General features: G+C 43.5%; 1 protein-coding gene across 3 annotated transcripts in view; it reads left to right on the plus strand.

The window, feature by feature from the left end:
* Positions 1-26,940, plus strand: part of LOC127448435 (inactive dipeptidyl peptidase 10-like) — a 102,420-nt gene that overhangs the window by 22,569 nt on the left and 52,911 nt on the right. Inside the window, exon 1 of one of the 3 annotated variants that reach the window (XM_051710944.1) lies at positions 21,921-22,294. The exons of the other annotated variants lie outside the window; for them this stretch is intronic. Within the exon in view, the coding sequence (XP_051566904.1) occupies positions 22,244-22,294 (51 nt within the window). The 5' untranslated portion in view covers positions 21,921-22,243. Of the gene's footprint in view, positions 1-21,920; positions 22,295-26,940 lie in introns of those variants that run through there. 3 annotated transcript variants of the gene reach the window in all.

The following is a 26,940-nucleotide window of genomic DNA, read 5'->3' on the forward strand; positions in this document are numbered from 1 at the left end:
GGATGTATTTTAAGGCCTACCATTCAAACTCAGTGCCTCTTTGCTTGACATCATGGGAAAATCAAAAGAAATCAGCCAAGACCTCAGAAAAAAAAAAAAATTGTGGACCTCTACAAGTCTGGTTCATCCTTGGGAGCAATTTCCAAACGCCTGAAGGTACCACGTTCATCTGTACAAACAATAGTACGCAAGTATAAACACCATGGGACCACACAGCCATCATACCGCTCAGGAAGAAGACACATTCTGTCTCCTAGATATGAACGTAGTTTGGTGTGAAAAGTGTAAAACAATCCCAGAACAACAGCAAAGAACTTGTATGTATCTATATCCACAGTAAAACGAGTCCTATATCGACATAACCTGAAAGGCTGCTTAGCAAGGAAGAAGCCAATGCTCCAAAACCGCCATAAAAAGGCCAGATTACAGTTTGCAAGTGCACACGGGAACAAAGATCTTACTTTCTGGAGAAATGTCCTCTGGTCTGATGAAGCAAAAATTTAACTTTTTGGCCATAATGACCATTGTTATGTTTGGAGGAAAAAGGGTGAGGCTTGCTAGCTGAAGAACACCATCCCATCCATGAAGCATGGGGGTGTCAGCATCATGTTGTGGGGGTGCTTTGCTGCAGGAGGGACTGGTGCACTTCACAAAATAGATGGCATCATGAGGAAGGAAAATTATGTGGATATATTGAAGCAACATCTCAAGACATCAGCCAGGAAGTTAAAACTCGTCGCAAATGGGTCTTCCAATTGGACAATAACCTCATGCATACTTTTTGTGGCAAAATGGCTTAAGGACAACAAAGTCAAGGTACTGGAGTGGTCATCACAAAACCTTGACCTCAATCCGATAGAAAATTTGTGGGCAGAACTGAAAAAGCATGTGCGAGCAAGGAGGCCTACAAACCTGACTCAGTTACACCAGTTCTGTCTGGAGGAATGGGGCAAAATTCCAGTAACTTATTGTGAGAAGCGTGTGGAAGGCTACCCAAAATGTTTGACCCAAGTTAAACAATTTAAAGGCAATGCTACCAAATACTAACAAAGTGTATGTAAACTTCTGACCCACTGGGAATGTGATGAAAGAAATAAAATCTGAAATATATAATTCTCTTTACTATTATTCTGACATTTCACATTATATATATATATATATATATATATATATATATATATATATATATATATATATATATATATAACATATTAACAACTACACCTCTCTCTCCACTGCCTCTCCCCTAGAGCCCTCCAAAAACGTGTGATATCTGCCCCATTTCCCTACAAACCAGTCCAATTTCCCCAGTCTTCTAGATGACAGTCTTCTCCCCATGTCCGAGCACCACTCCTGAAATGGGCGATCATAACACTGGTTAGGACCCAAACCTTTATGTGTCTATTCTCTACATTGATGACCGCCCCATCTCCCAAAATACTGAGTATGGGGCAAAATAAAACCAGAGTGCTCAATACGTCACACACAAAACTCTGAACGTTCAACCAAAATTCTTGGATCTTAACACACCACCAAAAGACATGGGTTGTCTCTCCATCCTCTGATTGGCATCGCCAGCAGATGGGTGTGTCTTTAAGACCAAGCCTATACAATCTAGAGGGGGTCCAATAGAATCAATGTAAAATCTTGAATTGCATAAGGCGCACCCTTGCATCTCTAGATGCACACTTGATGTTTTTTAGAATCCTAGCCCACACTCCCTCCTCCAATACCAAGTTTAAATCTTTCTCCCATAATCTCTTGATAGAAGTTAAAGCTCCGTCCCCCAGACTCTGAATTAGCAGGGAGTAATACACTGATGACTCATGACCTTTTCCAAAAGCAGTAATCATCACTCCCAGAGTGTCTGCCGCTTTAGGGGGGTGTATGCTACTCCCAAAAATAGTACAGAGCAGGTTGCACAGCTGTAACTACCTAAAAAAATAAGATCAGGGAATCCCAAAATGTTTAACCAAATTTACAAAGGATCTCAACACTCTGCTCTCATATAGGTCTCCGAGTGTAGTAACCCCTTTAACGATCCGCTCTGACCAGCAGAAAGGGGGCTTTTTAATACATATTTTTGGGTTCAGCCATATGCTGGAGGCAACATTTAAATAAATATCCGAATTAAACACTCTGGACACTTTTGTCCATATCGAGTGCAAATGCGAGATAACGGGGTGTAACTTAACTTCTCTGGTTAGTTTGATAGAATGGCTTTGCTATGGCAAAATAGGGGCAAGAACTTCCTGTGCAATACAAAACCAGGGAGGGGCTCTCTCAGGTGGAAGCAACCAATGACCGAACCAGAGACCGAATGCATAATAATAAAACAAAACGTCATGGTTACTTGTGTAACCTCCATTCCCTGATGGAGGGAACGAGACATTGTGTCAATGTAGTGACACTAAGGGTCACTCTTGGGAGCCCGAGACACCTCTGGTCTTTGATAAAAGGCCAATGAAAATTGGCGAGTGGTATTTGTGTGCCACTCCCCCGGACATACGGGTATAAAAGGAGCTGGTATGCAACCACTCATTCAGGTTTTATGCTGAGGAGCCGAGACAAGGTCCTGGCCATTTCAGCGGGGAGTTCAGCGTTGTGGCAGGAGGGACACAATGTCTCGTTTCCTCCATCAGGGAACGGAGGTTACACAAGTAACCATGACGTTCCCTATCTGTCACTCACTCGACGTGTCGATGTAGTGACACTAGGGGTCCCTATACAAAACGCCACAACTGGCTGAACTGTGTTACGTGAACTGGCGGTGTGTGACGGGCAGACAACTGTGTGCCTCGTAGCCAGCACACCAGGCCAACACATAACCTCCCCCAACATAGTTATGAGTGTCGAACGGCTCTTTGGGTCCAGATCCTAAAGCTCTGCGTGCAATCCAAATAGATGCGTAAAGCGTGCACCGGACACAGCAATGACAGGGCTGGGTCTGCCACCTACTGGGGCAACACTCGCAGGTTCAGCACCTGGTCCCTAATAGGGGTCATGGGAACCTTGGGCACATAGCCCGGTCGGGGTCTCAAGATCACGTGAGAGTAGCCCGGACCGCACTCCAGGCATGTTTCGCTGACAGAGAACACCTTGCAGGTCTCCTACCCTCTTGATGGAGATGAGTGCAGTCAGGAGGGCAGTCTTCAAGGAGAGTGCCTTAAGCTCAGCTGACTGCAAAGGCTCAAAGGGGGCTCTCTGTACACCCTGAAGAACTACAGAGAGGTCCTATGAGGGAACGATGCGTGGTCTGGAGGGGTTCAGCCTCCTGGCGCCTCTCAGGAACCTGATGATCAGATCGTGCTTCCCTAAGGACTTACCGTCCACTGTGTCATGGTGTGCTGCTATAGCAGCTATGTACACCTTCAAGATGGAAGGGGACGGCCGCCCTTCCAACCTCTCCTGCAGGAAGGAAAGCACCGATCTGACTGCGCATCTCTGGGGGTCTTCCTGTTGGTAAGAACACCACTTAGCAAACAGACGTCATTTAAAGGCATACAGGCGCCTCGTAGAGGGGGTCCTAGCCTGAGTAATCGTGTTTGCTACCATGGGTGGTAGACCGCTTAGGTCTTCCACGTCCCGTTCAGGGGCGAAACATGGAGATTCCAGAAGTCTGGTCGTGGGTGCCAGATGGTGCCCCATCCCTGAGAAAGAAGGTCCTTCCTCAGGGCAATTCACCAGGGGGGGGGGGGGCTGTCGCGAGGAGCGTGAGGTCCGAGAGCCACGTGTGGTGGGCCAGGAGGGTGCTACCAAGATGACCTGCTCCTCATATTCCCTGACCTTGCACAGAGTCTGTGCAAGTAGGCTCATTGGGGGAAATGCATATTTGCGCAGGCCAGGGAGCCAGATGTGTGCCAGTGCTTCTATACCGAGAGGTGCCTCGGTCAGGGCATACCAGAGAGCGGGAAGTAGGAGGATTCTTGGGAGGCGAACAGGTCTACCTGTACCTGTCCGAATAGACTTCAGATCAGCTGGACCACCTGAGGGTGGAGACGCCACTCTCTCCTGAGGGTAACCTGCCATGACAGCGCGTCTACTGCAGTGTTGAGGTTGCCCGGGATGTGAGTGGCTCGCAGCGACTTGAGGTGCTGCTGACTCCAGAGGAGGAGACGGCGGGCGAGTTGTGACATACAACGAGAGCGCAGACCACCTTGGCAGTTGACAGATGCTACCATTGCTGTGTTGTCTGTCCAAACTAACACGTGCTTGCCCTGGATCAACGGCCGGAACCTCCGCAGGGTGAGCAGAATTGCCAGCAACTCGAGGCAGCTGATGTGCCAACGCAGCCGCGGGCCCGTCCACAAGGCTGCGGCTTCATGCCCGTGCACGCGATGTGTCCTGTGGCGCCATGCCCATCTCGGGACTCGAGTCTGAAGCCAGTGCTGAAGCAGTCTCATATGCATCAACCTGAGCGGGATTCCACCACTGAGGATGCCATATGCCCCAGGAGCCTCTGAAAGAATTTCAGTGGAACTGCTGTTTTCTGTTTGAACGTCTTCAAACAGGCCAGCACCTACTGTGTGCGCTCGTTCATGAGGCATGCTGTCAATGAGAGTCCAACTCCAAACTGAGAAAAGAGATGCTCTGAAATGGGAGGAGCTTGCTCTTTTCCCAGTTGACCCGAAGCCCTAATCGGCTGAGGTGTGAGAGCACCAAGTCCCTGTGTGCACACAACATGTCCTGAGAGTGAGCTAGGATTAGCCAACCGTTGGGAAAGTTGAGGATGCGAATGCCCACTTCCCTTAGCAGGGCAAGGGCTGCCTCTGCGACCTTCGTGAAGACACGAGGGGACAAGGACAGACCGGAAGGGAGGACCTTGTACTGATACACCTGACCCTCGAATGCAAACCGCAGGAAGGGTGTGTGTCGATGTAGAATCGAAACGTGGAAGTACGCATCCTTCAGGTCTACCGCCGCGAACCAATCTTGATGCTGGACGCTCGCTAGAGTGTGTCTTTGCATCAGCATCTAGGACAGGAGTGTAAAGCCCGGTTCAGTACTCGCAGGTCCAAGACTGGCCGAAACCCACCGCCTTTTATTGGTACAGTGAAGTAGGGGCTGTAAAACCCCTTCTTCATCTTGGCCGGAGGGACAATCTCGTCAGACGTACTGGCAGGTTGGGCCTCACGGCGGGGGGGAGCCTGAGGTGCCACACCATGTCGTGGCAGTGCTGAGTTCAGGGACATCAAAGTACTTACCTGGCTCCTTGTGACCACCCCTGGAACAGCCTGGGATGGGGAGAAAGAGGCCTGTCCTCGTGACCCGTGGAGACTGTCACATCGGGGGCGGATTTGTGCCACAGCTGGGTGCTCAGGGGCAGAGAGACCGCCGCTGGAGTACCAAACCTGCCAAGTAGAGTGGTGGACGGTGGTCGTGATGACTGCCGTGCACACCGGATATGTGAACCAGGGAACAAGGAAACCGCTCTTGCTGAACTCTTGGGTACTGCAGCCACTTGGGCATGCAGCGCAATTAAATGCAAAGGAAACAAAAGATTCTCCTCCCGGCCCTCAACCAGGGGATGGATTGGTCTGCTTACCAGCTCCAGAGCAGCAGGTTTCGTCATCCCTGGGTCACCCATCTCAGGGGTGCTTCTAAGCCTTTTGCGGGTTCTTGGCGGCTGTGAGATGGGTGGCGTTGGCTTCCTGCGGTGGGCTCCACGCCAGGGCCGGGCCACAATGTCGGGCTGCGGTGGAGCCGGTGCAGTCACTGCAGGGGGATGCCCTTGGCGACGAGCAGACGGGGTGCGGGATCTTGAGCCGCACCGGGGCAGGATGTGCCAGATAACCTCCATCTGCTGCTTCACCGTTGAGAACTGCTGGGCAAAGTCCTCCGTGTTGCCGGACTTGGGAAATGGGGGCAGCAAGGAACCGTGCCTTGTCGGCCTCTCCCATCTCAACCAGGTTGAGCCAAAGGTGGTGCTCCTGGACCACCAAGGTGGACATCGCCCACATGAGAGACCGCGCCGTGACCTTCGTTGCCTGGAGAGCAAGGTCGGTCGCCGAGCGCAGCTCCTGCATCAATCCTGGGGCGGAACTACCCTCGTGCAGTTCCTTTAGTGCCTTGGCGGACTTGCAGGAGAGCCATAGCGTGCAGGGCAGAGGCGGCTTGTCCAGCGGCACCATAGGCCTTGGCCGTCAGAGATGATGTAAACCTACAGGCCTTGGATGGGAGCTTTGAGCACCTGCGCCAGGTGGCGGCGCTCTGTGGACATAGGTGCACCGCGAGCACCTTTATCCACCTTTATCCACCTTTATGCCAAATAGCCCTTGGCCGCCCCACCATCAAGGGTAGTGAGGGCGGGGAAGCTGAAAGATCGGGACCGGGCAGTACAAAGTGCCTCCCACGACCTTGTCAGCTCTTCATGCACTTCTGGGAAGAAAGGAACAGGGGCGGGGTGTGGCTTTGAGCAGCACCACGAGCCCAGGAACCAATCATCGAGCCGCGAGGATTCAGGGGATAGCGGAGGGTTCGACTCTAGCCTGACGCTCGCGGAGAAAGCATGTCATCATTTCCGCGTCAGCCTGTGACTGGGGGACTGCACCCGAAGGGAGGAGCCCAGCTGAGGCTTCCACGTCTGACTGGACGAGCCCTTGAGAGCTCATCACCTATGCGGGCTCCGAGTGGTCGAACTCACCGTGAGATGAACCGGCGGACTCATCCGGAAGCCCGATCAGGGCAGACGAGTGTGCTGGGGAATGGGAGGTCCGCGGGGGGATACCCAGCGGAGGTGGTCCAATTGGGGTCCCCAAATCGCCCCCAGTGCTAGCCGTGCTGGCCTCATACCCATGGGTAGAAGGACCGAGGCGGGGAGCCTCTGGGGTGGCTTGCTTTCTTACGAAGGTAAGCCGCGACCGCATCGTTGCCATGGACATGTTCTCGCAATGAGTACATGACCCATCCACAAACGCTGTCTCCGCGTGAGCAGTGCCCAGACACGAAAGACAGTGATCGTGACCATCAGAAGGCGAGAGATAACGTGCGCAACCAGGAATAACACACAAAGGAAAGGCATCTTTAAAAAGACGCATCTTTAAAAAGATGTTCCATGTGTGCCGCTCTTTTAGAGATATATACTCTTTTAGAGAATATACTCTTTTAGAGAAATATACTCTTTTATTTCTGCTGAAGCACCCAGGGGCATTCTCTGCAGTGCACCAGTGCAGAGGGGGGAGAAGCCACTGAAATGCACCGTCAGATCCAGCAGAGGTGAATGAACAGTCGTGGGAATTCAGCTCAGTGAGCATGAGTGTTTGGCTCCGAAGAGAAAATCTGAATGAGTGGTTGCATACCAGCTCCTTTTATACCCGTATGTTCGGGGGAGTGGCATGCAAATACCACTCGCCAATTTTCATTGGCCTTTTATCAAAGACCAGAGGTGTCTCAGGCTCCCAAGAGTGACCCCTAGTGTCACTACATCGATACAACATCGAGTGAGTGACAGATAGGGAATCTTGGGTAGGCCTAGCCCACCTTTGTCAATCGGCCTATGCATCTTACTGAAATGTAATCTGGGACACTTACCATTCCAAATGAAGGACTTCACTATGCTAACAAATTGCTTGAAATAAGAGAGGGGGGCATCTGTTGGGAGAGACTGTAGCAGGTAGTTTAATTTTGGAATACAATTCATTTTAATAACATTAACCTTCCCAATCATAGATAAATGTAATGAAGCCCACCTGCCCACATCGCTCGAAAACCTTTTTGTTAAAGGGTCAAAATTAACTCTAACTAAATCACACAAATTTGCTGGGAATAAAATACCCAAATACTTAATGCCCTGTTTGGGCCACTGAAAGGCGCCCGGCTGAAAAGCCGTTACTGGGCAGTATGCTGTCAGAGCCAAAGCTTCGGATTTAGACCAATTAGATCTGTATCCCGAGAACTTAGAAAAGGAATTAATAAATCTGTGGAGGCAAGGCATAGATCTAGTAGGGTTGGAGACGAATAATATAATATAATCTGCGTAAAGCAAAAGTTTATGCGTCACACCTCCCGCCATCACCCCTGGAAAATCATCCTCTTTCTTATCATGGCTGCTAATGGTTCCAGGGCAAGACAGAACAATAATGGAGAAAGAGGGCAACCCTGCCGGGTGCCCCTATCCAGAGTAAAATAATCTGAAATGAATCCATTTGTTTGTACTGCTGCTACTGGGTGTCTATAAAGTAACTTAATCCATCCAATAAACATATTCCCAAACCCTAACCCATTTCCAAATTTTTAAAGAGATAATCCCATTCTACCATATCAAACGCCTTTTCGGCATCAAGTGAGATGGCAGTGACCGGAGTCTGATCATTCGCCACTGAACACATGATATTGATGAAACGCCTAATGTTATCAGAAGAGCTACGGCTCCAAATAAACCCCACCTGATCTATATGTATAAGAGATGTCATAACTTAATCGGTTAGCCAAAATGTTTGACAATATTTTAACATATAGCTGGATCAGGGAAATTGGACGGTAACTCGCTTGGTTCTTTGCTCTTTTTAAGAATCAGACTGATCCGGGCTTGTGTCATGGTTGGCGGAAGCTTTCCATTCTTTAATGATTCCATAAAAACTTATAGCAAAAGTGGAGCCAGTTCTGTAGCATGAGATCTAAAAAACTCAGCGGCAAAGCCATCTGGCCCCAGAGCCTTGCCTGTAGGCAAGGCCTTAATTACCTCGCCAATCTCCTCCAAGGTTATCTCAGAATCAAGAGAATTTTTTTGTTCTTTGTCAGTTTATAGAGTTCTAATGGTTCCACAAAGTTTCTAATATCTTCATAAGTAGACGAAGACGTGGAACTATAGAGATCAAGATAGAATTCCTTAAAAGCATTATTAATATCAATGGCTGAGGTAAATATTTCACCTCCAGCAGATTTCACTGAGGGAACAGTAGAAAAAGACTCTTCTGTTTTATATATCAAGCCAGAGTTTTCCTGCTTTGTCCCCCGGCTCAAAGTATGACTGTCTTGCCCTGAATAGCCAAAACTCCACCTTCCGCGACAAAATAGTATTATATCTGTATTTCAATCGGGTCAATTTTCTGAGGCCATTAGATGACATTCGGTGCTTCAGCTCTGCCTCGGCACTTTTAATATTCCCTTCTAACTCCACGAGTTCTTGTGCTTTGGATTTTTTTGGTGAATGAGGCATACTGTATGATACAGCACCTAAGAACCGCTTTAAGTGCCTCCCAAGCCACATCCACAGAGGATACTGAGGACCAGTCAATCTCCATATAAACACTGATTTCAGCCTTTAACATTTGTTGGAATTCAGGATTTTGCAAAAGGGATACATTAAAGAGCTAACTATATGATTTCCTTTTCTCCATATGTGGCAACACCTCTAAACTCACCAGGGCGTGATCTGAGACTAAAATGTTTCCAATTGAGTAATCAACAATAGAAGAAATGAGGGACTTATAATATATATATATATATAAATCTTATGGACTGATGAAAAAATGTATAGTCCCTACCGGATGGGTTCAAAAGTCTCCAAATATCTGTAAGACCAAGATTTTACACATCCTGTGAAGCGTCAATGTTGCTCTAGGTGGCTTACACACTTTTGCATCACTATGATCAAGGACTGAGTCCATCAAAAGATTAAAGTCTCCTCCCAATATTATATCATGGGGGGTGCCCGCGACTTGCAACATCCCTTCAAGATCTATAAAAAAAAGCCCTGATCATCAACGTTAGGTGCGTAAATATTAGCCAAAATAAGTCTTTGCCCCTGAATTTCTGCTAAAACAATAATGACTCTTCCTAATTTATCTTTAATCTGTTTGAGACATTTGCATTGTAGATGTTTACTTATTTTGACTCACCTGCTCTTACTTGAGCCAGCACTAAAGAAAACATGTCCACCCCATATCTTCCCAAAATGTTCAGCTTCCAGTGGGGAAAGATGCATTTCTTGAAGAAACACTTTATCATATTTCTTACATTTAAGAAGAGAAATAACCTTTCTTCTTTTTATGGGGTGCCCCAACCCATTCACATTCCACGTAGAGAGAGACAATCCACTCATATTAACATTTGACATTTTGACATATTAGAAAAATAGATTGTGTCAAAAATAAAATTATAAAGACCACATTCCAACATTTGTGCAACAATCAAACCCCAAACTTCCCCCCGAACCAAACAAACAGAAAAAAGAAAAACATGCGCATTAACCCCACACGACAGCAACAACTGGCCTCCATTCCTTTAAACTCAAACAGTCCATGTAAACCTACGAGAGCCCCCATGACAACTTGCCATCTGATTGCTCAAGACCGGTGTTTCTATACAAATTTTGTGAGACAGAATTACACAACAGAAGATAATCTATAAAGCAAACTCCAGCCAATAGGCAGAAAAAACACAAAGAACGTGTAAATTCATCCACATAACTGTCCCGAAGGTGTGTTCCTCCACAAAACAAACTAGCGGAACCAGCACAAAAAAAAAAAAAAGGCCGTTCAGTTTCCTCGGACAGTAGAGTGTTCAGTGACCCGGCCCATTCGGCTGTTACATGAGTGCAACAAATGACCTAATCACTCCAATGTCTTGCAAGAAATACTCCACAAAACAAACTCCAACCAATAGGAGGCATAAGCACAAAGAATGTGCAGATTCATCCACAAAACTGTCCCGAAGGAGTGTTACTCCACAAAACAAACTCCAGCTGCTAGGCGGAACCAGCAAAAAAGAAACAAAAAAGGCAAAAGTGCAGAAAGCGACCTTCCGTTGATGTAAAAGTTTCTTGCATTTATTGAATCGATCACATTTCTCTCTTGTCGAATTCGCAAAGTCTGGGAACAAGAAAATGCTGTGTGTCTTCCAAGAAAGCCTTCCTTTACTCCTCGCCTCCCGTAACACGAGATCTTTATCGGATGATCTCAGAAATTTGGCCAGAATCCCTCAGTGGATCGCCGAGCCGGAACCCTGTGAGCTCGCTCGATTTCCAGCTTATGGCCTGTTATGTCGAGCAGACTCAGAAGGAGCCCGTCCAGGAATTTTACCATATCTCGACCTTCTTCAGCCTCAGGAATTTCAACAATCCGGATGTTATTCCGCCGAGTACGATTTTCCATATCCTCCAACTTTTCCCAGATGTGCTACAAATCCACCTTGGTCACCAGCGGATTAGCAGCTAATTCCCTCTCTGATGACTCCTGATAATCGATCCGTTTCTCGACATCCCCCACTCTTGTAACCACCTCAGTGAATTTCGTCACCATGGCAGTGATCGATCGACTTATTTCAGCAAGATGCTCCAAGTCAGCAACGATCTTCGTTAGCATTGCTGACAAGTTCAACAATTTCCCGCACTTCACCGGACAAATCGAGTCCCTGGTCCGTGGCCTTGTCAGGGGCATCAGCTTGAGCACGTAAGTGTCTTTTAATGTCTCCAGAGCCCGAGGATTTTGAATTCTTTGACATATTGTCTTCCTAGAACAGTTAAGGATCGGGGTGTATCGAATCTCACCGGTTTATGACATAAAAAGTATTAAAACCAGCAAAGTGCACAGAGCTCGCATGGCGTCATGTGACTCCCCCGACATTTCACATATTTAAAATAGTGATCCTAAGATCAGGGAACCAGGGAATGTTTTCTGATTAAATTAAATGTCAGGAATTGTGAAAAACTGAGTATAAATATATTTGGCTAAGGTGTATGTAAACATCTGACTTCAACTGTAAATTGTCCTATTGAATTTAATAGGATCGTTTTACTAACGATTTACACACAAATTTGTTCTGCTCGTGTTTCATTAAAATAATGAGTGTTAATGTCAATATAATCTTGTATGTCTGAAGGATTGAAGTCTGTAACTGAAAACACAAGCTCATTGTTGTCAATCATTCATTTTGCATTTTTATTGCAACCATTGCTCCTGGTCAGAGACTTCTGTAAATAATTAGTTTAGGCCTACATGAAGGTTTGTTTCACCTAACTTAAATACCACAATACTCACATATTTAGTATTGTGTAAATTGTTACTTAGACTAGTTATAGTGTAAATGAACACTAAGTTGTAACTTACATGGGTTAGGGTGAATGAGTGCTTTAATTACAGTGTGACGAGGAGGAGGGCAGTGGGCGGAGTGACTATGCACGCCCAGCCCCCAATCGGGATAATCATCCGAGGAGAGGGATAAGTGCAACAGAACGTGGCAGTTCGAGAGAGAGAGAGCCACACGCAGCTGCAGTGTGTGCTTTTGTGTTCTGTGTCTTTATGTTTAAGTTTTCATTAAACTATTGTATTGAGGGTTAGCCTAGAGCGGCTGTCATCTGCCAGAGGGTGGAGGAGTGATCGAGGACCAGGCGACGTTGTGTCTGGGAACCGGCGAGCAAGTTTTTTTCTCTCTCTCCTCTCTCTCTCTCACTGTCGCTCTGCCTTGCCCTTTCCCTCTCCTCTTTATTTTTCCCTCCCCTCGTCCCCCTCCCCAGCCCTAGAGAGGTGGGGGGGGGGAGTACATTATTGCCTGAGGCAAAGGAGGGAGGAGTGTGACAAGGAAGAGGGTGGGGCCGGGCTGTGACTACGCACGCCCGGCCCCCAATTGGGCTAATCAGCCAAAGAGAGGGTTAAGTACAGCGGAATGCGGCAGTTTGAGAGAGAGAGAGCCACACGCAGCTGCCGTGTGTGTATTTGTGTTTGTGTCTTTTTGTTTAAATTAAATATTATTTTGAATGTTCAGCCGGTTCCTGCCTCCTCCTTTCCCATCCTTAACCTTTGTTACATACAGCTGCTGAAATCAGATAATAACGTTCGCGTCCGGATGGTGACCTTCGTTCTGAACAAGTCTTGCAAGATTCACACGTGACATTCAGACACTGTTTGTGGTCTCAGAGTCTCTATAATCCAGGAAATGTGATTTCCTCTGAATGTGTTTTCATCCAGACATGAACTGAAATAATCTTTAAAGATAATTTAAATGATTTTTGCTGCAAACTTACAGTTCTTGTTGACTATAAGCATTTGTGCTTTATCATCTTTTTTGTTTATTGTTGAACAGATTAGGTTGAAATTTAACAGCCCTCAATTAAGAGCGTGACAGTAAAGGTCAGCTGGGGTCAGAGGATTTAAAAAACGTTATTAATAGTGCAGAATCCAGAACGTACTTGTGCAATTATCACTCTGACCTGAGTAATTAACATGCACTCCTAAGAGAGAGAATACCTTAATGAGTATGAACACACACACACACGCACATACACACAGGCACACAATCACACACACACACACACACACACACACACATGTTGGTGCAGCTATCATTATGAGGACTCTCCATAGACATAATGATTTTTATACTGTATGAACTATAGATTCTATCCCCTAACCCTACCCCTAAACCTAACCCTCACAAAAAACTTTCTGCATTTTTACATGTTCAATAAAACATCGTTTAGTATGTTTTTTAAGTGATTTGAATTATGGGGACACTAGAAATTTCCTCATAAACCACATTTATAGCATAATACCCTTGTAATTACCAGTTTGTAACCTAAAAACGTCCTCATAAACCACTTAAACCTGCACACACACACACACGCACTCACTCACACACACACCACACACACCCTCACACACAATCACACAAACACACACACACTCAGGGTTGGGGAGTAACAGAATACATGTAACGGGATTACATATTTAAAATACAAAATATAAGTAACTGTATTCCACTACAGTTACAATTGAAATCATTGGTAATTACAATACAGTTACATTCAAAAAGTATTTTGATTACTGAAGAGATTACTTTGCATTTTATTGTCATTTGTATCATTTAATATTTAGTCCTTTGAGATGGAAAACATTTATACATTTATACAAAGTGCATTTGAACAGTGGTGAAACACTTTCTTATGATGTGTTACATTCATACGAGCAGACAGAGAAGTAAGTTTGAAGTAAGTTTGGAGCAGAAGAAATAGAAATAAACCTTGTGTAAATTGTCAGCTTTATGCTAAGTTAAAATGCTATTTCTAGCCATTTTACATGCACATGTTACCAGACACAATCATATATTTTTATCAAGAAAATTCACGTTAGATCATAATTAATTTTTTTTCTAGTAAGATCTTTGATATTAGAGCAAAAATCATATTCTTGATAATAATTTTTTTATTGTTATCCTGTAAAAATATCTAAAAATCTTTCAAACCAGATCAATTAGATTTATCTTGTTTTAGAATCAACACTGCATAAGATATTTCGGTTTTTCAGAGAATGTATTTTTAACACGTGTTTTTATAGTCAAAACAAGTGAAAAAATCTACCAGTGCTGAAGAAGTAATCCAAAGTATTTACAGGTGCATCTCAATAAATTAGAATGTCGTGGAAAAGTTCATTTATTTCAGTAATTCAACTCAAATTGTGAAACTCGTGTATTAAATAAATTCAATGCACACAGACTGAAGTAGTTTAAGTCTTTGGTTCTTTTAATTGTGATGATTTTGGCTCACATTTAACAAAAACCCACCAATTCACTATCTCAAAAAATTTGAATATGGTGACATGCCAATCAGCTAATCAACTCAAAACACCTGCAAAGGTTTCCTGAGCCTTCAAAATGGTCTGTCAGTTTGGTTCACTAGGCTACACAATCATGGGGAAGACTGCTGATCTGACAGTTGTCCAGAAGACAATCATTGACACCCTTCACAAGGAGGGTAAGCCACAAACATTCATTGCCAAAGAAGCTGGCTGTTCACAGAGTGCTGTATCCAAGCATGTTAACAGAAAGTTGAGTGGAAGGAAAAAGTGTGGAAGAAAAAGATGCACAACCAACCGAGAGAACCGCAGCCTTATGAGGACTGTCAAGCAAAATTGATTCAAGAATTTGGGTGAACTTCACAAGGAATGGACTGAGGCTGGGGTCAAGGCATCAACCACACACAGACATGTCAAGGAATTTGGCTACAGTTGTCGTATTCCTCTTGTTAAGCCACTCCTGAACCACAGACAACATCAGAGGCATCTTACCTGGGCTAAGGAGAAGAAAAACTGGACTGTTGTCCAGTGTTCCAAAGTCCTCTTTTCTGATGAGAGCAAGTTTTGTATTTCATTTGGAAACCAAGGTCCTAGAGTTTGGAGGAAGGGTGGAGAAGCTCATAGCCCAAGTTGCTTGAAGTCCAGTGTTAAGTTTCCACAGTCTGTGATGATTTGGGGTGCAATGTCATCTGCTGGTGTTGGTCCATTGTGTTTTTTGAAAACCAAAGTCACTGCACCCGTTTACCAAGAAATTTTGGAGCACTTCATGCTTCCTTCTGCTGACCAGCTTTTTAAAGATGCTGATTTCATTTTCCAGCAGGATTTGGCACCTGCCCACACTGCCAAAAGCACCAAAAGTTGGTTAAATGACCATGGTGTTGGTGTGCTTGACTGGCCAGTAAACTCACCAGACCTGAACCCCATAGAGAATCTATGGGGTATTGTCAAGAGGAAAATGAGAAAAATTCAGATGAGCTGAAGGCCACTGTCAAAGAAACCTGGGCTTCCATACCACCTCAGCAGTGCCACAAACTGATCACCTCCATGCCATGCCGAATTGAGGCAGTAATTAAAGCAAAAGGAGCCCCTACCAAGTATTGAGTACATATACAGTAAATGAACATACTTTCCAGAAGGCCAACAATTCACTAAAAATGTTTTTTTTATTGGTCTTATGATGTATTCTAATTTGTTGAGATAGTGAATTGGTGGGTTTTTGTTAAATGTGAGCCAAAATCATCACAATTAAAAGAACCAAAGACTTAAACTACTTCAGTCTGTGTGCATTGAATTTATTTAATACACGAGTTTCACAATTTGAGTTGAATTACTGAAATAAATGAACTTTTCCACGACATTCTAATTTATTGAGATGCACCTGTAGAATATGTTACTGACCTTGAGTAATCTAATGGAATACATTACAAATTACATTTTACAGCATGTATTCTGTAATCTGTAACACACTGCACACACTCACACACACACATATCACTGGACTGACTTTAGCTTCTGTGCTACTCAACACAATCACACACACACACACACACACACACACACACACAATCACACGCACGCACACACAATCACATACACACATACACTGATGGTCTTGTTTGGAAACATCAGAGGAATGCAGTCAGATTTTTCACTCTGCCATCATTCATTTATTCACACAAGAAAGATATGGAGTTATTCCTGGAGTCCACTGAGAGAGAATCAGCAGGAGTGACTCTGGGAATCTTTAACACAGTTCAGATTTAGATTTCTATATTTGACTGTCATATCACAGTCTCACTTTATTTTATTCTAGTGTTTTAAAAAGGATGAAGTCATCTGTAAAGGTCATAGTCTGTGATTGGATGAAGAGTGAACTTAGTAAGTGATTTTTTCACACTAAAATCATATTAACACATATTGTTTATGTCTTGTGTCTATACTACTCGAAACAGTGAGTATTTTAATGTTTACGGATTGATCCCTTTGACTTCCATTGTAAGTGTCAAGTCATTTTTATTTGTAAAATAAGCTTTACAGGAAATCATGCATTAACAAAAACAAACAAAAAACAAATAATTATACTGTTATATCTATAAAGTCTTATTGTGTAATTTGATTAAATATGATTGTAAATTGTGTATAAAAATAAATAATTAAATAATAATTGTATTTAGAGCCCAGTGAGCAAGCTGAAGGCGACTGTGGTAAGGAACACAAAACTCCATAAGATGTTGATTAATGGAGAAAAATAACCTTGAGAGAAACCAGACTCACTGTGGGGGCCAGTTCCCCTCTGACTAAACATCATGAATATAATGCCAATATTACTTATTTATGTGCAGTGCAAGTCCACGCGTTAAGGTCCAGTGTTTTAAAAAAATAATAAAAATAAAAGATTTTATATGAACTGTAAGATTATTGACTAATGTCTTTGAAGTTCATCCTGGATTAACTGCAGAAGTTCACATAGATGCATTGTCCTTTGTTAGTTGGCTGATGAAGGCTTTTGTTGGCAATTAATTGATAGTCTATGTATTCCATTTCAAGAGTGTAGTCCATCAATAGACAAAGGTGATGCAGGCAGAGATCAATGAGGTGCATCACAGTTCAACCGACAGGTCATTCCAGTGAGGTTCGGTGGGGTTCATCCTAAATCCAAGGTTCAGGCAGTGGCATATGAAATATCCCATGTCTTATGGTTGGAGTTGGCATCAGTTCATCTTCTGAAGTCCATCGTAATAGACTGAAGTGATGTCTGGCTGGCACCGGCTGCTATTAGTCATCATCACACAGCAACACGTAGCAGTGGAGTCCAACACCAAGCAGGAATGGAGCTGGATCTGGCCGGTTCAGGTTAGGAGTCCTGAGGTTAAGACAGGGAAACAAATACAATAATATTAGCATAGATGCCATTCAATTTATTGCAGAGTTATAGATCATGATAGATGTTTCTGGTTCCAGCAGACCTAACTAAAGCAGCCTAATTGTGAGTTGATGGATAAATTAGGTGTATGCCTGGCTAAATAGATGAGTATTTAGTCTAGATTTAAACTGAGTAAGTGTGTCTGAGTCCCGAACAGTGTTGGGGAGACTATTCCATAGTTTAGGAGCCAAATATGAAAGGATCTACCTCCTTTTGTGGAATTTGATATTCTAGGAACTATTAACAAACCAAAATTTTGTGATCGTAATGAACGTGATTGAATATAGCGTGTCAGAAGGTCACTTAAGTACTGTGGAGCTAGACCATTCAAAGCTTTGTAAGCAGTTAACAGAATTTTAAAATTAATATGAAATTTAACAGGTAGCCAATGTAACGATGATAAAATTGGGCTAATATGATCATATTTCATGGTTCTAGTCAGCACTCTGGCTGCTGCATTTTGAACCAATTGAAGTTTATTTATTGATCTTGCTGGACATCCTCCCAGTTATGCATTACAATAAACTAGTCTTGAGGTCATTAGCTGCTGACTCTCTCCACTGGTGCTCCATTGATGGTGATGGGACTGTGTTCTCTATATCTTCTCCTGAAGTCCACAACAAGCTCCTTTGTCTTACTGATGTTGATGCACCAGTGTGTCAGAGTGTGCACCTCCTCTCTGTAGGCTGTTTCATCATTGTCGGTGATCAGACCTACCACCGTCATATCATCAGCAAACTTAATGATGGCATTGGAGCTGTGTGTTGCCACTCAGTCATGTATGTACAGGGAATACAGGAGTGGGCCGAGAACACAGCCCTGCGGGACTCCAGTGTTGAGGGTCAGTGATGAGGAGATGTTGCTGCCTATACTAACCACCTGGCGTCTGCTTGACAGGAAGTCCAGGATCCAGCTGCACAGCGAGCTGTTTAAGCCCAGAGCCCGGAGTTTCTCATCAAGCTTGGAGGGCACTATGGTGTTGAATGCTGAGCTGTAGTCTACAAACAACATTCTCACATATGTGTTCTTTTTTTCCAGGTGGGAGAGAGCAGTGTGTAGTGTAGATGCAATGGCATCATCAGTGGAGCGGTTGTTGCGGTAAGCAAACTGCAATGCATCCAGTGAGGGAGGCAGCACAGAGCAGATGTAATCTCTGATTAGTCTCTCAAAGCATTTGCTGATGATGGGGGTCAGAGCAACAGGACACCAGTTATTTAAGCAAGTGATTTTGGATTGCTTTGGAACAGGCGCAATGGTGGACGTTTTAAAGCATGTGGGGACTACAGACAAAGAGAGGGAAAGGTTGAAAATGTCCATAAAAACACCAGCCAGTTGGTTTGCGCACGCTCTGATGACGTGACCTGGAATGCCATCTGGACCCGTGGCTTTGAGAATATTCACCCGTCGGAAGAATCGGGTTACATCCGCTACAGAGACGGAGAGTGAACTAACCTCTGTAGCTTTGGCCGCGTGAGCTCTCTCCGCGAGGGTGGTGTTATTTCCCTCAAAACGAGCATAAAAAGTATTTAGCTCATCCGGGAGAGAGGCAGCGGTGTTCACAGCAGAGTTTTTATTCCCTTTAAAGTCCGTGATGATGTTAATTCCCTGCCACATGCTTCTAGAGTTGGTGGTGTTACACTGTCCTTCAATCTTGTTCCTGTACTGACGTTTTGCTGATCTGATGGTTTTTCAGAGGGCATAACTGGCTTGTTTATGCTCCTCCGCGTTCCCGGAATTAAAAGCGGAGGTCCGCGCATCAAGTGCCATGTGAACATCGCTATTAATCCAAGGTTTCTGGTTCATATAGATCCATATTGTTCTGGTTGGAATGACGTCCTCTACGCACTTTCTGATGAAACACGTTACGCTATCAGCGTAAAGCTCGATGTCGTCATCAGAGGTGGACTGGAACATCTCCCAGTCCGCGTGATTAAAACAGTCTTGTAGCGTAGAGTCTGATTGGTCCGACCAGCACTGGCTCGTTCTGAGGGTGGGTGCTTCCTGTTTCAGTTTCTGCCTGTAAGCGGGCAGAAGCAGAATGGAAGAGTGGTCTGATTTGCCAAATGGTGGGCGGGGGAGGGATTTGTAGCTGTCCCGGAAGGGAGAGTAGCAATGGTCCAAAACCCAGTCCTCTCGTGTGTTAAAACTAATGTGTTGGTGGTATTTTGGTGCGACTGATTTGAAACTGGCTTTATTAAAGTCCCCGGTCACAATGAACGCGGCCTCAGGGTGCGCGGTTTCCTGCTTGCTTATACTCCCATACAGTTCCTTGAGTGCCTGGTCTCTGTCGGCTTGTGGCGGGATGTACATAGCAGTGATAATGACCGCTGTGAATTCCCTCGGTAGCCAGAATGGTTGACACAGAAGCATGAGAAATTCCAGATCAGGAGAGCAGAAAGACTTGATAGAATGTATGTTCCTCTGATCACACCAGGATTTGTTGATCATAAAACATACACCACCACCTCTGCTTTTACCTGAGAGGTCTTTCGCTCTGTCCGCTCGGCGCACGGAGAACCCCGCGGGTTCAATGGCTGAATCTGGAATCTCAGCAGACATCCAAGTTTCTGTTAGGCAGATAATGCAGCAGTCCCTCGTCCCTCATTGGAAAGAGATCCGCGCTTTCAGCTCGCAGAGCTTGTTATTCAGAGACTGAACATTTGCCAGTAGAATACTGGGTAGCGGGGGTCGATTTGCGTGACGTCTTACTCTGATGAGAACGCCGGCTCTGTTTCCCCTTTTCCTCCTGCATTTCCGCGGCCGTGCAGCCCAGACTAAGGGCTCCGCTGGCGTGTTTGTAAACAGCAGGTCGGCATTGTGGAATTTGAAGTCCGGTGTCGTAGACAATAAGGCAGACAACATCCAATACAAAAAAACATAAGAACTGTAAACAAAACAAACAAAACACTACAATGTTGTGTTGGAGCTCACATCGCAGCAGCCATAGTCGGCGCCATCTTGAGTCCTGTAAAACATTTCTGGCCATCCAATCTTTAGTTTCATTGATACAGTCTGATAATTTGGAGAATTGTGAATTTTCATTGTGTGTAGAAGAAATATAAAGTTGGTTTTAACCAAATTCTAACACATATCTCTATAGGACCTTGTTGTTTTATGGCATAGAAGGCCCTGTGAGCTTTCTCTCTCTTTCTCTCTCTCTCTCTCTCTCTCTCTCTCTCTCTCTCTCTCTCACACACACACACACACACACACACTCACACAAGGTTGTCATCACCTTGGCTAAATTTGGAGCTCATGAATATAGAGGCTATAGAAAAGCCTAAACATCATCCTATGTGTTTATGAACTATATGAACAAGTTCTTTGTATACTTATGTTAGAAACATCCTAAAACATTTTAAACAGCAGCTAAACATTGAAATTAGCTGACAAATTACATTTACGTGTTATGTGCTTAACCTGCAACATCCCTTTAATGTTTCACACAATCAGTGCTGTGATGTTTTGGTGGTTCATTGTCAGGGAATCTCTTTTTCACAAAGGCTCTGCTGTGAGTGATCATTGTGATCACAACTGTCGTTTCTGCATGTAGAAGTGTTTTTGGTGATCCTTATTTAAGCTTTATTTGTCTTTAGGGTAGCAGAACATCACCTGCTAAATGAACACTATCTGGCATCATTTAAATCTTAATATTCAATAGCTGCTGTCAGTCCAGTCTTAATTAGTCTCCGTTTGACCTCTGACCTGCTGTAGTGTCAGAGGTCCGTCTTTACACCTCATATTTATAGTAAATTTACTCATGCTCTTCTTCAGTTGAGTTTAAAAGGACAAACTGATCTGGGCTATTTCTGCATTAATTTCTGCTAATATGTGCTTTTACACTTTAATTAGCTTGTAATTTGGACACAGAAAACCTTTAGGATCTTCATGAGGAGACACTGAAATTCACTGTTTGTCTTTTAAATTTAGGGGATGGTTGGGTTAGCATGTGATCATGAGTGTTTGTGTGTTACTCTTAAATTATTCAGGACACCTGGACCACTGTTTTCATCTTGTCATTAAATTGCTGTTGCAGTGATTAGTTACAGTTCAACTAGAATTTCATTCATTAACCCTCATAATCTGTTGAATGAATTACTGCATGTGTACACTCCAATTAGTGTGTAATTTTCACACTAATTGCTCTTCATTCAATATCATCTATTATGTTACCTCACATGATTATTCAGCAACATCGGACATAAATGCACATGTGTTTGTTCTTGTAAAAAGTACAGATGTGATTCCTCATACAGTATTGATAAGCGCGTGTGTCAATGGACCGATCAGCACCATGGACAGCGCTACACGCGCTTGATAACAGCCTCACAGAAACGTTAGAAATTAGTTAAAATACACTTGAAACCTGTATGAATTCGCATTTTTAATACATCGACCCTCATTCAATAATAACCATAAGATCTGTGTGCTAAAAGCGAGCTCTATGACTGGTACGGGCTCACGCGTCATCACACGAATCCTCCCGCCCCTCGAGCGCAGCGTCAGTCCGTCGTCGTGTCTCTTTTCACCATTTTTTAATTTCTGACAGTTGAATTTCGACAGATTTCTGAATCTGAACACATCGATCCGAACGCTAATTATCAATCACGCTCGCGCGCTGCTGCGGTGGAATGCCAATAACGCTCCGCGCGCTCCTCAACGGACACGGACGGAGATCACGCGCAGAGTCCCGATTTAACGATTCTGTGATCCAGAAAAAGGCGTCAGAGGAAGCATACACCATCAGATTATCTGGGTTGGATATTTTTATGCTCTCTCCTTCAGTCGGTGGAGTCTGAAGCGAGTTTTAATCATGACGGCCACTAAAGAGCAGCAGAACCAGAGAGCGAATCCGCAGGACGAGGTAACGGAAGCGCGAGGAGGCGCTTTATTCTCTTCATTCACCTACATTACACAACCATTACAAAAATATGTATGCGAGTTTTATTTCATATCTGTGTCATCTCGGTCCGAATATGGATGAAACGGGTAGATGTTCTTGAACAAAATCAAAGCAAATGGATCTCGAGCACGTTCTGTAAGGGTAACATCGACCTGCCACCGCCACAGGCAGCTGTCACTCGACCTGCCACCGTCATACAAGGCTGAATTCGGCAACTTAACCTCTCACCGTCACAAGCAGCTCTCATCGCACCGTCTATTATTTGCGCCTCTTTAAGCCTACTTATATCAATCCAAAATGTTTTTGAATGTGAAAAAATAAGTAGGAAGGATAATCAAAATTAATTTTAAAACGCTCCAGCACACAATTTACTGGTATTTTATGTTCATTATGTAGAATGTAATTTTTTTTTGTTTATTTTTTTTTTTTGTTATTAATACAGAATGTATACACTGTTCTCCAGGCTTTGCGTCAATTCAAATCTCCAAACACAAAAAGATAAAAAATATGGAGGATACTGTATGTGATATATTTATCATATTTCTTTTCCCCTGAAACCACTACTTAAAGTTCAGCTGCCTCTGCGTCACACAGGGGGCCTGGGTAGCTCAGCGAGTATTGATGCTGACTATCACACCTGGAGTGCTGAGTGACTCCAGCCAGGTCTCCTAAGCAACCAAACTGGCCCGGTTGCTAGGGATGGTAGACTCACATGGGGTAACCTCCTCATGGTCGCTATAATGTGATTCTCGCTCTCGGTGGGGCGTGTGGTGATTTGTGCGTGGATGCCGCGGAGAATAGCGTGAAGCCTCCACACGCGCTACGTCTCCGCAGTAACACACTCAACAAGCCATGTGATAAGATGCGCAGATTGATGGTCTCAGACATGGAGGCAACTGAGATTTGTCCTCCGCCACCCGGATTTGCTTTGACGGATTGTGTGTAAGAGCTGCCTGTGGCACTGCCTGTGAGAGCTGCATTTGGCATTGATGGATCTAGGTGGGAGCTGTGTTTTGCGTTGACAGAACACAAACGCAAGTTTTTCGGCTTGTATAGCTAATGCGCATGCGCGTTCTAGAGTTGATTGACAGGTGATGTCTGTATCTAAAAAGTGATTGGCACTTTTAACTGTAAGGCAGGACTTTCTTTGTACATCCGTTGACTGTTGAGTGCTCAGATCTTCTTGGTTGAGCGTTCCAATTCCTCCCATTCATTTTAATACAAGTGGCCCATCTCTACTAAATAATCTCTGACAGTACAAACATTTTGAGTGACAATGACCCAAATTATGGAAAAATAACTTAATATAGGCAACTTAAATATTTAAATACACCTTATTTTGTTCATTAACGTTTTTAAGATTATGAATTCATGTTGATGTAGTCAAGTCAAGTCAAGATTTATTTCTAGAGCACATTTAAAATCAACAGAGTTGCACCAAAGTGCTGGACAGTAAAATATAAAACATATCAAGAAAAAAAAAATCCAGGAGCAAAATATGCAAGTTAATAATACAACATTAATAAACAATATGCGGCATACAAAATATACCATGCAATAAACAGAATACAGTCTGTGTAACTAAACCATAAAAGACTTAAGCTAAGAATTATCAAAGGATAGAGAATACAGATAAGATTTAAGAACATATTTAAAAATAGCTAGTGAAGGAGCAGACCTCACGTGAAAGGGCAGGCTGTTCCAAAGTTTGGGAGCTGCAGCGGAGAAGGCCCAACCACCCTTAGTTTTACAGTGACAATGAGGGACAGATAAGAGAAGTTGATTGCATGATCTAAGTGCTCTTAATAATATTAAAATAAAATAAAAACACCATGGATACAAAGCATTCTCGCTGGATGGTAGGGTTTTATTGTAAATAAGTTTTACTTTCATTACTACTACTTTTACTAAGCTTTACTGTCTCCCCGTTACTTTATTACTGCACTCTGCAGCAGCCTAAGTTTAAATCTGTAAGTTGAAGTGCTTTTATTATCATTTCTCTCCTGTGTGGCAGTGTCTTCTGAACCGCAAGTAGGCCTAACATATGACAATGACATACATGACCAGTAGACACACGTATTAGTACAAATAACAACAGAACACTGAAAAACAATACAGACAATTTACAATTCGCAGTGAGCTAGAACTAAATAGTAAACTACATCTCTTTTTACTGTTGTGCAAGTTGCACATATGCATATATTGCTGTACATTGTGAGGTTGGATCAAGTTTTCTTGTGCAAAATGTTTTAAATATCCAAGTGTATGGAAACAGTACATGCGCATGTGTGTATATGGTGGCGGATCGGAAGAGAGGCGCAAGTAATGGTGACGATGCGAGTTGGAGCTGTCTGTGCTGACGGATCGAGAGTGAGGCACAGGTAACAGTGATGGATCACAAGGAAGACGCTTAAAACAGTGACAGAGCCAGTGAAAGCTGTCTGCAGCAGTGGCAGGATGAGTGAGAGCTGCCTGCGGCGGTGGCAGCTCTCCCTGCCACGGAAAGATTTTACCCCCTCTCCATTATACCGAAACGATGATGTAATGATTGTAAAGAAATTAATATAAAAGAAGATTCTACTGTCTTATTTCTGTCACCTTCAACACCTGCAGTATCTGTTCGAGCGGCGCGTGGAGCTGTCAGCCCGTGAATGATGAGCTTTTGATTTTTATTGGCAACAATTGCTGCGAGCGGTGCGCAACGATTCTAATGAGGATTGGTCTCTCACGCAGGCTGTTACTGGTGTGCACGCGCGCATCATTTGGTCAATGTAATCAATAAAATCATGAGTCAGTCATTTGGGGCCCGTACATCACCTGTCCGCTGGCATGAGCCTTCAAGATTAACACGGTGCGACATTTTAGGCATTTTTCTCATCTGCTGGTGAGTAATTGATCGCGCACCACGTCCACAATCAAGCGACTTTCACTGACATCAGAGCGAGTATCAGCTGGTGAATTCTTCACCAAATCAGAATGAAACACTGCTCGCTTTTCTCCATCAGAACATTAGTTAGGTGGTTGGAATCTTGTTTTGGTGCATGAAATATAAAACGGCAGAAATATGTGAAGCTATGAAAGTGTCGATATGTTCAGAACACAATGAGTAAAAGTACAGTTTATATGACTGTGATGAAGTGCAGTGTTGTAATGATGAGACCACATGTACAGTGTGTGTATTCTCTCATACAGGACACACGAACGTTTGTTTCCCCTTGTAATATTTTTATTTCGAAGCATGAAACTCATTTTGAGATTATGCATTTTTAGAGGCTATATTTTGGCATATTGGAAAATATACTCCCTAACCAAACATAAAGAACTTCATGTTTTGTAAATGCATGAGAGCACATTGTTTTAAATGTTTTGTATATCACCTTTATCAGCAAGAGCAGCTTTGTATTTTCATGGTGAAGTCTGTATCACTTTTTACTCAGACATTCAGACACTTTTGTTTCAGGTTAAGTTATCTGATTGACATCTGTGCTGTGTGAGATGTAAGATCTACAGAGATACATGAGTCAAAGCCACAAAGTGAATGCTGAAGTCTCTGTAGAGTCTGTCATCATTTACTCACCCTCATGTCATCCCAGATGTGTAAGACTTTCTTTCTTCTGCTGAAAACAAATGAAAATTTTTAGAAGAATATTTCGGCTCTGTAGGTCCATACAATACAAGTGAATGGTGACCAGAACTTTGAAGGTACAAAAGCACATAAGGGCAAAATGAAAGTACTCCAAATGACTCTGGTGGTTAAATCCATATATTCTGAAACAATTTGATAGGCATGGGTGAGAAACAGATCAAGATTTAAGTCCTTTTTACTATAAATTCTCCTCCCTGCCCAGCCAATCTCCACTTTAACTTTCACATTCTTCTTCTTTTGGTGATTCAAATTCTTCATATATATCGCCACCTACTGGGCAGGGAGGAGAATTTATAGTAAAAAAAGGACTTAAATCTTGATCTGTTTCTCACACACGCCTATCAAATTACTTCAGAATATATGGATTTAACCACCAGAGTCATTTGGAGTACTTTTATTTTGCCCTTATGTGGACTTTGGAGCTTCAAATTTTGGCACCCATTCACTTGTATTGTAGGAGCCTACAGCCTGAAATATTCTTCTAAAAATCTTCATTTGTGTTCAGCAGAAGAAAGAAATTCATACACATCTGGGATGGCATGAGGATGAGTAAATGATGAGAGAATTTTCATTTTTGGTCGAATTATCCCTTTAAAGCTGTTGAAAATCTGCAACACAGGTGTTGAATGTTAAATGTAAGTACTTTTAGATTTTGGTGCTTAAATATAATGTTTAGTGTAAGATAGTTCAACGAGTGGGACAAAATAATTGGAGATAGACCTGACTACTTTTACAAAGTGCTGTACAAACTAAATTAAGTTCAATCACATTACATTAAAATGCTTGTTTTGTTTTAATAATAAAATAAATCAATGTAGAATTGGGATGACATCAGTGCAATATATTTTTATCGTTTTGAATGTCAGATGTTAATGCAGTGATGTTTGTTTATCTGTGTGTTTATAAGAGTGGACAGCACTGACTGAGGATTCAATGTATTTTACATTATGATGCCTTTAGA

Source organism: Myxocyprinus asiaticus, chromosome 11, assembly GCF_019703515.2.
Source record: "Myxocyprinus asiaticus isolate MX2 ecotype Aquarium Trade chromosome 11, UBuf_Myxa_2, whole genome shotgun sequence".
NCBI lineage: Eukaryota > Metazoa > Chordata > Actinopteri > Cypriniformes > Catostomidae > Myxocyprinus > Myxocyprinus asiaticus.